General features: G+C 49.4%; 1 protein-coding gene across 7 annotated transcripts in view; it reads left to right on the forward strand.

Annotated features, from left to right (window-relative positions):
* Positions 1 to 15,819, forward strand: part of VPS35L (VPS35 endosomal protein sorting factor like) — a 113,161-nt gene that overhangs the window by 88,969 nt on the left and 8,373 nt on the right. For 5 of the 7 annotated variants that reach the window (XM_045875077.3, XM_045875079.3, XM_045875080.3 and 2 more), the window contains 2 exons: positions 4,549 to 4,688; positions 11,858 to 12,023. In XM_045875077.3, the coding sequence (XP_045731033.1) occupies positions 4,549 to 4,688; positions 11,858 to 12,023 (306 nt within the window). Of the gene's footprint in view, positions 1 to 2,796; positions 2,939 to 3,277; positions 3,525 to 4,548; positions 4,689 to 11,857; positions 12,024 to 15,819 lie in introns of those variants that run through there. The other 2 variants (XM_064592608.1, XR_010411867.1) reach the window with 2 other exon arrangements.

The following is a 15,819-nucleotide window of genomic DNA, read 5'->3' on the forward strand; positions in this document are numbered from 1 at the left end:
TGCCTCAGGGAAGGGTAGCTGGATGGCAGGGGATGGGAGTGAGAAGGAGTGTTGCCTTTGGAATTTTGACTCCTGTAGCTCTAGTACCTATTCAAACCTTTTTTTTTTTTTAAGTTAGATTTCCAAGCTTCTATTTGGATAGCGTGGTTCGTACATTTAAGGTGGCACCTGGGAATTCATAGATATTTTTTCAATGACAGCTTAGTGAGATCTGATTGATTCATGTATCATAAAATCCATCCTTCTCCTAAGCGTACAATTCAGTGGGCTTTAGGGCATTCACAGAGTTGCGCAACTGTCGTCACTAATTCCAGAACATTTTCATCACCCCGAAAGGCAGTCCCTGATCCATTAAGTAGTCAGTCCCTGTTCCCCTCTCCCAAGCTCCAGGCAGGTACCCATCTACTTTTTGTTTCTCTGGATCTGCCTATTCTTACTATTTCGTGTAAAAATGCAGTCTTACAATACAGATCTTTTATGATCGACTCCTTTCAGTTAGCATCACGATTTCAAGGTTCACCCATATCGGAGCCTGTACGTACGTTCAGAGGAGCTGCCGGGTCCTGCAAAGCGGCTCTACCGTGATACATTCCCATCGGCGATATTGAGCCTGGGAACCTGTTTTTTTTTGGCAAGGCTTCTGATGATTCTTGTGATAAAGCAGTTTTGGAAAACTGGCTCTGAGAGGAGCTTGGTCTCTCTTCCTGGGAGCAGGGATGCTGGCTGTGTCTGCCCTCGGCCAGTAGCCGGCAGCACTGAAGGACACGTCAGAACGATCTCTAGGGTGGGGCCAGCTGGGCCTCAGTGGTATTTTTGGTTTTCTTTTCTTTTTTAAGTGGGTTGTGAAAAAGAAGCCTCGTTGTTCCATGAAACCTCAGAAGATTCAGGTAGAAAAAGATACAGCATAGGGAAGCTGGTACATATACCTGCTTTTTCCTTCCCCCTGTGAAACAGGAATAATAGTCTTTGTGGATGGCAATCTGATTTCTCCTTTTTCTGTAGGTCTTTAAAACAAAACAAGGGGTGCCCGGGTGGCTCAGTTGGTTAAGGATCTGACTCTTGATTTTGGCTCGGATCCTGAGATCTGCACTCAGCGGGGTGTCTGCTGGAGATGTGTGTGCTCTCTCTCTCTCTTTAATAGCCACAAAAGTGTTCTCTGGTATTGATGAGATTATTCCAAACTCCATGAGGAAAAACTGTTTTCATATACAGTAGGATTTGAGCCCTAATTACGAAGTCAAAATTGAGAAGTATCCTAGATAAGATTTTATATGTGGAGTAAGTCTTCTGAGGATAGAAATAAAAATCTGCTTTGGAACACTGGAACATTGCCTGCCCCAACCCCTAAATAACTGTTTATTTTAGCTCTCTCCTTTGGAATGGGAACTGAGTGGGGCATTTGTGAGGAACAGAGAGCCGGGCACAAAGCTGCTCCCTCTTTAATGAAGCATAATAATAGGCACTTTTCTTGGGGCCACTTGGTAACAAACACATAAATAGAATAAATAAATGGTCTTTCACGTTGTTCTGAGCAGAGTTTTGGATTCCGCTGAGAGAGGCTCTTCACCTTGTCCATTATGGACTTAATGTTTTCACCAGAAAGCAATTCCTATAGAGCCATGGGGACAGAGAGCTTTTCCCGCAGAAGGAAGACAGCCAGACCTGGTGGGGCCCAGGCCTGCCTGAGCTTAAAGGGGGGTAATGTCAGTGGTGAATTCAGCTCTGTTTCTTTATCGTGTAGTGTGGTTACGTATCAGTGACATGCAATGTATCACTGTAAACATTTTTCAGTGTGCAGTTCACTGGCTTTAGGTGCATTCACAATGCCGTGCAACCCCCTCACCCCTGTCCATTTCCAGAACATTTTCCTCATCCCAGACTGAATGAAAAGCACAGCCCTGAAAACAGTAACTATTCCCCGCTCCCCGTCAGCTCTCTGCTCTACGAATTCGACTCCTCTGCCTCATGAAAGCGAAATCCTGTGCATTTGTCCTCTTGTCTGATCTATTTTCTTAGCATGGTGTTTTCAGGGTGCGTGCATGTTGGGGCACGTGTTAGAATTTCCTTCCTTCTCAGGCTATCCCATGGTGTGGATGTTTCGCATTTTGCTTATCTGTTCCTCTACTGGCGGACGCCCGGGTTGTTGTCGCCGTTTGGCTCTTGTGACCTGTGCTTCCACACACACTCTTGCACACGTACCTGTTTGAGTCCCTGCCTTAATTTCTTTGGAAGGTACTCCTGGAAGTGGAGCTGCGGGGTCAGGTGGTAGGTCCGTGTGTCACTTTCTGAGCGGCCACCAAACCAGTTCCTACATCTGCTGAGCGGTTTCACGTCCCCACCCGCAGTGCACCAGCTTTCCAGTTTCTCAACATCTTTGCCAACGCCTGCTAGTCACTGATTTTCAGTGGTGCCCATCCTGATGTTACCTCCCAGGGATGAAATCTCACTGTGGATTTGATTTGCATGTTTCTAATGATTATTGACGTTGGGCATCCGTTCATGGGCTTGTTGACCATTTGTGTGTTTTCTTCGGAGAAATGTCTATTCAGGTCCTTTGCCCGTTGTTGATCAGGTTACCTGTTTTGCTCTTGCTGGAGAATGTCTTCATATATTCTAGATATAAACCCCTTATCAGATCTAGGAGTTGCAGGTTGATTTTTTTTTTAGTGCAGATTTGATTGCATTGCTTAGAGCGGGCGATGGCCTTGACCCTCCCTGGGCTACTTTAACTTGGCCACTCACTTTCTGAGCCTATTTCCTTATGTGGGCATGGAAACCATTGTGCCTTCCCCACAGGACTGCCGAGGACTGAGAATACAGACTACGACAGGGCCTGGGAGTCTCCATGGTTCCCTCCAACGCTGCCTTTTACTACTGTCTGTAGCCTGAGACAGGAGACCCTGCAGCCCCCTCCTCTGTCTACCAGAGTCCGCATCAGGTATCTTTTCCCAGAGGCCCTGTATCTAGTCTCTTTCTGTCCGACAAGATTGACATTAGCTGCTTTGTGTCCCCCACCCCCCACCCCCCCCAGACCAAAGGACACAACAGGCTCTCAGAAAGTAGGTGTTAAGTTGTGTGATCACGTTGGTCTCACACTGATGTCGACTCTCGCCTCCTTTTCTCTGTGTGCTCGCGGTGCCTGTTCACCGCTTGGGGAATGTGGTAGGGTTGTGAGTTCACTTTGGGAGAGACAGCCTGGGAAGGGAGTTTCTGGAAAGCTCTGAGAGCTGCCTTTCCTTAACGTGGTTTTTGTTGTCTTTTTTTTCTTGCTTTGAAGAAGGAAGAGAAGGCAACCCCCCCCCCCCCCCAGCTGCAGCTGCACACTCTTCTCATTAAGTGCAGGCCTTTGTTGTTGCATGTGCCCCTCTGGGGTGCTGGGTGGGGTTTCGGCGGGGGTTCAGGATGCCGTGTGCCAGTGCCGTGTCCTCTCCGCATCACTGGGAGTCGTTCCGGAGTGGAAGTGTACTTATTTGGACCATGCAAACGTTTGATCTTCTTGGGTAGTTTAAGATTTCACTTGTCAGGTCAGTGTTTTGTCTGTTTTGACCTTGAGGCTTTTTCTCGTGGTGAATGCTTTGGCAGTTCTAGAAAGAACTCTGTCTCCCTCTCAGCCCCCACCTCCAGTCCTTCCTCCTCTCCCCATCCATTCCTTCCTGTCTCTGTTCTCCCATTGCTGCCTCCCACCCAGCTCTTCCTCTTTCCATCCCCCTCTTCCTCTTCCTCTTCCTCTCCCCTTGCCTTGCTTTCTCTCACCCTTTGAGGTCTTCTTGTTTTACAGAATACTAAATAGTTTTAAAAATATCTTCATTTCCCAAGCGATTCTCTGGAACGATCACCTAGTCAGAAGTCTCTAAAGCTGTGTATGCGTGCGTGCGTGCATGTATCTCTGTGTGTGCATGTCTGTATGCACGCGTGTTCATGTATGTGCGTGTGTGCATATGTGTGTGCACATGCAGGCATGTGTGTGCACGTGTGGATTCCTTCAGATGTCTCAGTTATTTCTTTAACAAATCCAGGGTGCGCTAGGGTAGATGCAGACAGACCAGAGTTTGTGCCCCACTCTGCCTCAGTGTACCCAGGACCCTGACGCAGGACCACTCGTCCTTCCACACCTTGGTTCCCGTCTGTGAAGTGGACCCGGTGACTGTGCTTCCACATGCGGGGCACTGGAGGGTTCCGGGAACCAGTCCAGGTTGAGCCCTCGGTCCCCACAGCTGTGATTTCTTGGCTTTCTGTAAAAATTTGCCACTTGCCTATTTCACTTAATTCTTAAAGCCAATTTGCGGTTCTTTGAGCTGAGTTGCTCAGTGAAGGAAGGAGGGAGAGAGGGGGAGATGGAAGGTAACAGCAGTGCCCTCTCAACTGAATGTTCCACCAGTTGGTTAAGGTTGCAGAAACCCTCTTGTAGGACCTGCCCGCTTTATGGGGCCCTCAATGTGGCCTGACTTCCACAGAACTCTCAGGACGGGCCTGCAGGCCCAATGAAGAACAAAGCAGAACCTGAATTTTTCGGAGTTCTCATACACAGACTTTTTTTCTGTCTTGCAGCTGATGCCTTTTTCAAAGCCGCTATAAGCCTCATTCCAGAAGTTCCAAAGATGATTAATATCGATGGAAAGATGCGACCGTCGGAATCATTCCTTCTGGAATTCCTCTGCAATTTCTTTTCTACTTTATTAATAGTTCCGGTACGTTTTGCCAGAAGAGCTATAGGTGATGTCCTTCTTTGATCTGCTTTATATACATTCTTAGCCCTAAAAGTGCAGGGACGTCCTATCTGTATCTGTGTGTTGGTTTTCTAGTCAGATGTTTAAATTACTCAGTGTATCTTCTTTTCTTTCTTTTTTTTTTAACTATTATTTATTAAGTAATCTCTTCCCCCAACACAGGGCTCGAACCCATGATCCCAAGATCCCACATGCTCTGTTGACCAAGCCAACCAGGTGCCCCTAAATTACTCAATGTATTTTCCATTCATTTTGTGTCCTGGGTGTCTTAGTTGAGGTTCTCCATACGGTCAAGGGGGTGCCACTTACTGGGTAAGGGCTCAGGTCTTGGGACAGAGATGTCTAGGGTGGAACCTTGGCTCCCCCTCCTTCCAGCTCTGCAGGCTCGGGCAATCATGTCACATGACTGGGCTGCAGTCTTCTCATCTATAAAATGGAAATAATAATAGTGTCTCTATCTCTGGATTGTTGGGAGGGTTAAGGGAGTGAATATACATACGTGATAAGAACAGTTGGCACATACTCAGCCCTGTAAAAGGTGACGGTGATATTCTTTCAGTGGCAACTACTAGAAACCAAAACAAGGTGGCTGAGGTCAAAGGAGACATTGTTGGAAGCGTGCTGGGATTTCTTGTGGGACATACTGACAAGCAGTCAGGCTTGAGCTAGCAGGAATCAAGGCCACTCTCCAGACCAAGCGCCAGGACCCTCAGTATCTAGCAGGGGTTCTTAACTTGGGGTCTCCCTACTCCCAGCAAGGGCAACCATGAATTTAGATGAGAAAAAAAAATCTTAATTTTTACAAATCTCAGTGAATAAACTTAGCCCTTTGCTTCACTGTGAGTTATAGGCAGTGGGCCACGGTAATAGTGACATAGCTGGACTTTGTCACCAAAGAAATCAGCCGTATGTTCTTAACACATTTTAGGTGTGACATATTTCCGAAGATGGCTAATTAAATGTATTCACCAGGAAGTAATAGAACACAATATGACAAATACATTGAAAAAATACTTTGACAAGTATATTTTAGCATAATTGGTTTTTCTTTGTAGTCTTATGTATTTTATTTTCTGCATTAAAAATCATGTTCTGAGGAGCCCATAGCCTTCACCAGGCTGTGACAGGGCCAGGCACAAAACAAGATTGGCTCCTGGTAGAGCCAAATGTCTGTAGGAATCAGGACTCCTTGTTAAAATACAGATTCTTGGGACCCTTCTTCCAGAGAGGCTCACTCATGAGTTTGGGATTGGCCCCTGAGTCAGCATTTTTGAAAGCCTCCTGAGTAAGTCAGGGGTGGACGGTCCTAGGACCACACTTTGACAGGAAGTAACTCTGCTCTCATGAGTAAAGGTTCCTTTCTGGGGTGACACAAATGTTCTAATATTGATTGTGGTGACAGTTGCACATCTCTGTGAATATACTATCACTGAAGTGTGCATTTTGTGTGGGTGAATTGTTTGGCATTCGAATGGTCTCTTGGAGGAGCTGAGGAGACAAAAAATGATGCAGTTTCCAAGTGTCCCAGTTGAGATCCCAAGTTCTCCAGAGGGAGGATGGTGTGGCCAGGAGCTGGATGCTTGACTTGAGTGTTCTCAGATCACTTTCTTAGTCCTTTGTATCATCAGTTTCTCTTTTTTGGATAGTCTAGTTGTCAAGTGAGGGGACCAAAAAGAATCAGAGTTTCTAAGGAGCCAGCTGATTAATGTCATTGTTCACTGGTTAATTGGGATACATTTTCCTTCTGCACGTGGGGTTTTCTTCAATTCAAAAATCACTGGAGCCTTGACAAAAGCCTTGTGCTTGGAGTCAGAAACTTGAGTGCAGTCTGACCCAGTGATTCAGCAGCACTGTGGCTTTGGGAAAGTTTTCTAACTCTTCGGAGCCTCAATTGTCACCTTTCTAAAATGTCATCAGAATGCCCACCTGGCAGGGCTGCCGTAAGGCCGAATGAAACAACAGATCTGAAAGTGCTTTGGGACCCAGAAGACCCTGGGGCTGCGCACTGATAACCAGTGGGTGGAATCCAGCCTGTAAACAGGCTTTTTTGGCCACATAATGATGGAAAACATTTGGAATGAATTACCCGCATTTAAAAATTGTTGGATCACAGAAAAACCTGGATTTTCGGCTCCTCTTGAAAAATCCGATCCCGCCATGTGGGGCCCACATTCTCCGACCTGGCCAATTGGCCACAGCTTGGGAGCAGCTGCCCCATTTTGAGGGGCGGGGGGGGGGCATGTGCCCTTTCTGCAGTTCCCGTGGGCACCTCCGGACCCACTGAACCCATTTCTGTTGCCTACTGGCCCCTTAGGCATCCACGGGAATGTCCCCCTGGTCTCAGCAGATTTTCTTGTTCCCGGTATCAGTGTGCATGCTTTTGCTGGGGTTTAGTAAAGATAATGAGATGAAGAATAGCCCCAGTGCGACTGCTCATCCATTGCCCTGTGCCGGGAAGTCCTTCCTCATCATTCAGTGTCTAGGACTCCTCCCCCCAAGCCCTGCAAGGGAGGAGTCACTGTGCCTTGTCCACTTAGGGCACCCCGGAGCTGGGGAGCCCATGCAGCTTGCCTGAGGCTGCACAGCTAGTGAGCAGCCAAGTCAGAATTTGAACCCAGATCTTTGCTGCTCCGGAGCCTGGCTGCACCATCTGAGCCTGAAACGTTTACAGTGCACTTACCTGCTCGAGCTTGAGCCTTAGCAACGACAAATAGCGCGGCACTAAGCATGGGAGTACTAATATCTCTTTGAGGTCCTGATTTCAACTCTCTGGATAAATACCCAGAGGTGGCATTGCTGGATCTTAGGGTAGCTCTATTTTTAATTGTTTGAGGAACCCCCATACTGTTCTCCAGAGTGGCTGCATCAGTTTACATCCCTGCCAACTGTGTACAAGGCTTTTAAAAGGACTTGATTCATTTTATTTGTTGAGAACAAAGTTGAAGTGATTTTAGACTAAATAAACTACCTGGCTCACTTTATTCATATTTAGAAATGCAGAAATAAACATTCCCCCAGGCCAGCCCTCTCTCCGGCAAACAGCAGGGCGTGGAAGCATTTGGAAGCATTCTGCTTTGTTCTTCACCGCGGTCAGCCTCTTGGTGGGCTGCAGATAGACTTCTCTATATAACGGAGCTAATGCATTTCTCCTAACATTTTGGTAGGACACGTAGTCTTCATTGAATAGGTTCATTGTTAACACTTCAGAGGCCTGATTTTGATTCAGTTGACTTTTATAGGCAATGGAAATGTTACTACCATCAGTTTTCTGGCCCTGATCACCTAGGACACAGCAGGGAACTGTCTTTTTCTACTCCTTATCCTTGTGAAGAGGTCCAGCCATGAGCATGACATGGGGTCTGAGTGCTGAGCTTCATTCAGCCCGTCTATTCCGTAAATACTTGCTGATCTGGGAATTGAGGAGTGAACCAGAGAAGTGCGTCCTCCACTCAGGAAGAGAGACACTAAGCAAATAAATACACACTTAAAACTACAGTTGTATAAAGCCCCACAAAAAAATACAGGGACTTCTGAGAACCCAGATTTGAAGGGAAGTGGGTCCGGGAAGTTTCCCAAGAATGTGCTGCTAGAGCTGAGATCCACAGGATGACTAGTAATGAAGGGCCTTGGGGGGACAGGAGAGGGCATCCTGGGCAGAGGGGGCAGCATGGGTAAAGGCCCTCCGGTGGGAAGGCACACCCTACATTGGAGGGACCAGAAGAGAGCCTCGGTGAGTCGTCTGTGGTGGTGCTGAGGGACGCTGGGGGCGTGAGCTGGTCAGACAGGCAGGGGTGGGCTCCTGCAGAACCGTGTAGCTCCCCAGACCGTGAGCTGGTTCCCGACAGCCTCGCATCCCCGTGCCGCTCTGTCCCCTGCCTTCCCGCTTCACTCCCCCCGCTTTCCTGCCCTGCTCCTCCCAGCGCCATGCCCCATCCTGCCCCATGTTCTGGCTCCTTTTCTGAAGGACTTTATTATTTATCACCAACACTTACATACCCCTTCCAGTGAGCCAGCCAGCAGTTCACAAATGCTCCACAAACAAGCCTGTTGCTCTCCTTATTGGCACAGAGAGGTGAAGTGACTTCCCAGGGTCACCAACTCGTAAGCGGCCAAGAGCAGAGTCAAAGCCAGGATGTCTGTGCTCAGGGCATCTTTGCCGCCTCTGATCTTCGCGCTCCTGGAAAGTCAGTCATTTCCAGGGTATCCCTGCCTCTGCCAAGGAATGGCATTTAATACAGGGATTCCCGCAGACCAGAACCAGGGGCCCAAAGGGATATTGCAAATAGTGGAAGCCAGGTCCCCTGTCTGTCCAGCTGAGAGAGAGAGAGGGTTGATTGGGAGCTGCCTCATAGGCACTGGTTTGCTCTGTCAGGGAGGCAGCCTCGGCAGAGACGCCGGCGGGGGGGGGGGGGGCACCTTTCTCTGCTTGCATTGCCAGCTGAATCCAGGACCTTTTGTTCTTCTAATTTTGTTTTTAAAGATTTATTTATTTATTTTAGGGAGGGGGGGAGGGGCAGAGGAAGAGAAAATCCCGAAACAGATTTCCCACTGAGTGCGGAGCAGGACACAGGGCTCCATCCCAGGACCCGGAGATCATGACCTGAGCCGAAATCAAGAGCGGGCCGCTTAACTGAGCCACCCAGGCGCCCCTTTCTCGTCTTCTTCTTTTAAATCTGTGTTTACTTGCCTTGCTTCGGTTGCGGGCACTGAAGCATCAAAGTACAATTAAAAAAAAAAAGTTACGACCACTGAAGCGTGGATATCCTATGGAAAACTTTTTCCTGGTGCAGAAGGTTGGAAATAGTCTCGTCTCTTCAGTTATGAGCAAAAAGCTCACGGAAATGGCTTACTGCAAACCTTTCTGTCTCCATGACCCCTTGTCCCCCTCGGTGGAGGTGTGCTGAATGGGCTCCCACCGCAGTTACAACAGCGGGGATGAAATTGTTACTGGAACATTCAGATTGTTGTTTCTTCCCAAGGCAGGTCCTTAAATAAAAAATATTTTTGAACATCCACACAGCAGAACAAAATAGCCCAGTCAGAAACAGCTGTTCGCAGAGAGAGGCAGTAGTGAGTGAGTTGCCAGCTGAGCGCGACTCTAGATGCAAGGCAGACCACAGCGAGAGCAGTTTTGATCACTGTAGTCTGAGGCGCTCAGCCTCGAGGCATCATGCGTCCTCTCTTGCTGATACCCAGGCACGATTCCTGTAGATGTTAACAGCTGTACCAAACCTCTCCCACCCCTCCACCCTCCTCCTCCCGGTTGAAAGTGTACTGCGGGTCATTTCCCACCCGTCCTGGTCCCAGCACTTGTCATCCTCCGTGCAGGTGTCCACAGTGGCTGGCGTACGGATGTGGCTTCCCCCCGTTAGCCGGCTCCATCAGCTCAGAGAGCGGCACGGTAGGAGTCTCTGCTTGAGCCCGGGTTCCTCCGTGGGCCAGCCGTGTGACACGGGGCCCGCTGACCTCTCCGGGGCTCATCTGCCATCTGTGAAATTAGGGGCTGGTCATAACAGTATCTTTCTGGAACGCAGAAAAGCTACCGTGGTGACCATGAACGTTAGCGACTATTACTTGTCTTCGTAGCCACCTGAGCGCCTGGCACGGAGAAGGCGTTCCGGCTGTGATACATTCGGCACTATTTTCTGAGTCCTTGCCGTGTGCCCGGCACTGCCCCAGAGCCAGGGACAGGGACGGAGCACCGATCACATCGTGTTCCCTGGGCAGCCCTGGCTGTGAATCGGCAACTACGACAGCTGAAGTACCTGTCCTCCCGGGGGTCGGAGGCTAGGATGAAAGAAAAATGTAAACCAAGAGATGCCGTCAGAGATATTCCCAGAAGGAATAAATAAGTCACTTCAGAACTGCTCTGAAAAAATAAGGACGATTTGTGACGGAGACTGGGGGAAGGTGTGTGTTAGGCTCTGGATGGATGACCAGGGAAGGCCTCAATGAGGAGCCCGCACGAAAGATGGGATCTAGAGACCATCGAGGAGCGGGTCTGGCCAGGTCTTACAGATGAAGATTTCAGTCCGAGGGAACAGTAGGGCCGGGAGGCCAGACCTCCTTGGCACACGGGCTGCTCCTCTGCCCTGCCATCGAGATCGGTGTGGGAGACTGGCCCCCGGGGACTGTGTCACCCGGGCGTGCTTCCTTCTCTCCAACTCGTTTCAGCCAGGGGCAGGGACTGGCCGCAGACTGGAAGGCAGGAGCAGAACAAGTTTGGGGTATTTATAAAATATCCTCATGCTCACCGGGCTGTGGTTTGGCAATGGCCTTGTTCTTCTACCAAGGCCACGGTGGCCTGGCAGGACTGTGGGGGGTCCAGCTGGTCCCAGGAGCCATCAAGGTGTGGCTACCAGGTCAGCGAGGCAGTGGTGGCAGGGCCCGGGCACTCACCCCTGGCGGTAGAGGTCTTGGGGGGGTGTGTTCAGGAGGAGAGCCCCAGAATCCCAGGTAGCGTGTTGGAAGGGAAGCCAGTTGCCAGCTTTGTGCCGTCCGGAACCCTCTTTCGGTTCATTTCAGCATCTGAGAAACACCATTCTAAACTCTGAGTGTCTCTTGGGTTTTTCCTTTCCCAAGAGAGCGTCCTCAATTTAGCTGTTAATGTCACTGAACACCCTAAAGAGCAATGCTATATATAAAGCTGGTGCCTTTGGTGGTGACAGTGATCATTTTTGGGGGGGGGGTTACCCAGAGTAGGTGGCTTCCGCTGTTGCATCTGCTGCAAGACCTGCAATTTTGCTTTTGTAGTCCAAGGAACAGGGCTTTTTACTGCTACACACATGGGAGAACAAGACTGTAATTTTGGAAAACAGGCTATTAAGCTGACAGGTAACTTGGCCTCCTTGATTCCTTGGATCCAGGGAGGCTCTCGGGGCTTGTCTTCCCAGAGTGGAGCATGCTCATCAGTGGGGTTAACAAGTCTCTGTTTTCTCGGTGTTACTGAACCAGGCTCATGAGTGGCCTTGCCTCCGGGAAGTGGCTGGCACTGTAAGTCCTCCACAGCTGTGAACGGGAGGGACCTGGGCTTCTGTCTTCATGGTTTTGGGGATTTCCGCCCCCCCCGCCCACCCTCCGCCCGCCGCCTCATATCTAGGATTATTTCTCCTGTTTTGGCTTTTCACTAGGATCATCCCGAACATGGGGTCCTGTTTCTTGTTCGAGAGCTTCTCAACGTGATCCAGGACTACACCTGGGAGGACAGCAGTGACGATAAAATCCGCATCTACACCTGCGTCCTGCACCTCCTCTCCGCCATGAGCCAGGAGAACTACCTCTACCACATAGACAAAGGTAGCGGGGTGCCCTCTTCCCATACTGCTCCGAGCTTGAAGTTCATGAAAGTCCAGTGACGTTTTTTTGTTTTCTTTTACTTAATCTAGTTTTTTACCCACCAGGAACTTCTACTCCAGGGCCTTGCTAAATGTGCCCAAATAAGAATTCCCTGAGCAGGTTCCTAAGCCCCATCCCATCCCTTCTTAATTAGGATCCTCAAGAAGGGGCCTGAGAATTTTGTCTAGAACAAACATCCAAAATCCTTTCAACAGTCAGACAAGTTTAGAGAAGCACTCTTTTGGATCTGTGCTCTCTTTGGTGCACTACGAATAGCCTAGAAAGGTGGTTAAATATATACATGCCTGAGCTTCATCCGGGGCCTGCCCCTAACCCCAGTCTCAGGTGGGACTTTACCCAGTTCTTCAAGTGATGCTGAGATTCCGTGAACCCCTAGTTCAGATGCTCAGAAGGAAGGAGGTGGCCTTGCTCCCCCATGTGCTACCAGCCATTTTGAATTTGCTGCTAGAAATTTGAAAGCGGACTTCTCATATCCTGGACACACAGGACAGTCCCAATTCCAGACCTCTGCCTGCAGAGCCCAGGCATCTGCCTGCTTATCAGACCCTCAGTTCCAGTGATTGGTTTCCCAGAACATGGCCCTATTGTTAAAAGTGCTTTGGCCAGTAATGACATACTTGAGGGTTTAAGCAACTGTCTCTATACACTTGGAAATTTCAGGAAGCAAATTCGCAGGAGGGCCTTCCCCTATGACTCTCAGAGGCTTCCTCTAGCTGGGATTTGGGGGCTCATCGTTAAGATGTAACTTAGGGAGGCTGCTTGATGTCAAGGATGACAGCTCCCACGACTTGAGCTCCTACTGCATGCCGGGTAGCACACCAGACTCCGCGGATCTTCCTCCTGTACTCCTTACAGCACTGCAGAGTGTACGACAAGCATGGGTGTCCCCACTTTCCATTCCAGCAAGGGGAGACTCAAGGTCCTGTAGCCGGTTAGTGACGGAAGTGGAATTTACGCCCAGAACTGTGGGGCATGCGTCACGCTCCCTCCTCAATTACAAAACAACAGTGTTTTAATTAAAGTATAACATGCTACATACATGCCATCAGCTGTAAAGCTCAGTGACTCATCACACAGTGAACACACCCAGGTAACCCCCACCCAGATCGTGCCCCCCTTCCAGTGAGCACCACCCCTTTCCTCTCCACGGTTCACCACTCTCCCGACTTACAGCATCGCACGTTAGTTTATACAGTTTTCACTTTTATGTGAATGAAATTTAGCATGCATACTTTGGTGTCTGGCTTCTTTTACTCAGTATTCTGTGTGTGAGCTCTGTCCGTGTTGTGCGTAGCTGAGTTCCTCCTTTTGCATTGCCGTATCGTATTCCGTGGCGTGACCGTACCAGAATTCATTCATTCCCTGACGGATGAACATTTGCATGTTTCCAGTGGTTCTGGTTCTGGCCGTGAACATTCTTGGACATGTTCTTGGTGTACATTTCTGTTGGCTCTGTGCCTACAGGTGGAGTTGCCGGCTCATGGGACTTGCTTATGTTCAGCTTTGGTAGACACTGTCTCACAGTCTTCCAAAATGGTTGTACCCATTGACACCCCCACCAGGCATGAATGAGGGTTCCCTCTGTTCCCTCCCTGTGGTCAGTCTTTTTCATTTTGGCTCTTCTGATGAGTGTAATTTGCATTTCTCTGATGACTAATGAGATTGAGCACCTTTTCCTTTATTTGTTGGCATTTTTATTTCCTTTTTTGCCAAGTGCACATTGAGGGCTTGCAACTGTGGAGAGACTTCTGAGGACCAGGCACTGACGTGGAAGTGGGTCTGCAAACCTCAGGCCCTGTGAGAGGGGCAAGCCCTCTCCTCCCTCTTCTGGAGCAGATTCATTTAACCCTCTAAACTTAACACAGCCACGACAGACTGGGGGCCAGAGTGCTAGCAAAGGGAGCGTGGCGAGGTTTGATAGGCAGGAGCCTGGCTTTTACATTTCTAGCTTTTAGAGGAGAAAGCGGAAGGATGGGTGGGTTTTTTCCCTTTTTTTTTGGCCCAGCTGTGTTTACCGTGGATGCGTAATTGTGACCTGACAATTGTCCTGGTAGGAGAGAGGCCCAGGGGGCCCGAAGGAGGCTTTGCCTTCCCATCCCTTTCTTATTCTAGGCAGCCTTGTAGTGTTGACACAGGTTAGAACTTCTGAAGAACTAGGGTCACAACTTTTTTGCATTTCCAAAGGATGCCTCTGCTGCTTTCTTTCTCGATTAAGAAGATGGCATTGTGAAATCACCTGGAGCAAGAACCCCAGCGCGTTCACCCGAGCCTGTGAGAGAGAGGGCGTGTTCGACAGGGAAGGGGAGGATGCCGGCCTACTGAGTGTTTACTTCATATGCAGATAGCGTCGATGTGGCTGGAAGACCACAACCCAGGATGGCTCCGTGAAGCCATTGTAGCCCCTTGGCTGCTCCACGCCACCTGCCAGGCCCTTGAGGCGTTGGGGGTCATGATCCCAGGGCCAGACAGGTGCAGGGACTGCAGGCTATTCCTAGTGGCCACTTGCCAGGGATGTCATTTATCTCCCTCGGAAGAGCTGCGCCTGGACTCGCAGGGGCCACTGCACAAGCTGGTCTGACCAACTTCCTTCTAATTCTCAAGTTTCCCCTTTCCTCCCTCCGTCACCACCAAGTGTTAGCATGGAAAACTCATCCCGCCCCCGTTCCCCCTTGAGCACTTCGTCTCCTGAATTTAATCTGTAGAGCTTGGCCTGATCTTGCTAATTCCAGAGTTCCATCCCAAGCCTAGATTTTAAGATCTCGTAACCCCTTGCACTGCCCGCTTCTAACAATCAGTACGTGCTGTTGTGATTGCCTCTTTGCTGGTCTGCATCTCCTTACGGTCTGTGAGCGTCTGTGAGGCAGGGACGGCCTTGGCCCCCACTGGGTCCCCAGCTCCTAGCCTGGAACCTGGTGCAGAACAGGCCCTCATCCAGGAGGTGTAGAGAAAGAGAGAGAGAGTGCGTGTGTGTGTGTGCATGTGCAAGTGAGCAGCCTGCTCCGAACACACCCCTGGCCCCTCTGGGAAGGAAGCCTGGGGTGTGTTGGCCATGGGTGGTCTTAGACCTTCTCTCTTTTCCAGTGCTGAGCTCATCAGAAAGAGAGTAGATTCCAACCCGGAGTGAGCCTGAGAATTTATGCCAGGAACTATTCCGGTCCTCAGCGGTAGACGTGAGAAATTCCTTCCTGCCGCCCTGCAAACTCAGGTGGTGGTGAATGGCAGAATCACATTCCTTTACCAGAATCCCAATCTTTTACATTCTCTTAAGAGAATAGCTGTCCTCCTCTGACTGGTGGAGAGCAGTTGAGACGCAGCTCCATACACAGGCAGTTCAGAAGTGGATTAGAGATCGCCTTTGCACAGAGAGGCTGGGGAGCAAGGAGACTGCTGGGGAGCAGTTGTTCTTGTTCTTAGGCAACGTGTCTGCAGTCTGCTTACAACTGGTTCAGCCACAGAACTCCGTCATGTGTCTGTGTGTCTATATGTGTGTATCGTGGAGAGCACAGGTATGTATTCAGTGTACCGTTTTCCCGACTTTTCGGCAGCCTTGCCAGTTTTCAAAATAAAAAGCGGGAAGAATAGTTGTTATTCTAGAAATAGCAACTAGAAATGCACAGAAGGCATAGCTGAAATTACTTAATTAATTACTGTGTGCTTATTCCCGTCCCATTCTCCGGAAGGTTCAAGACTGATGACAGGAAATTATGAAATTTAATTTTTTTAATTAAAAAAATTG

The sequence above is a fragment of the Mirounga angustirostris genome, unplaced genomic scaffold (assembly GCF_029215605.1).
Source record: "Mirounga angustirostris isolate CCGP_5_RB_7025 unplaced genomic scaffold, mMirAng1.0.hap1 SCAF_5, whole genome shotgun sequence".
Classification (NCBI taxonomy): Eukaryota; Metazoa; Chordata; class Mammalia; order Carnivora; family Phocidae; genus Mirounga; species Mirounga angustirostris.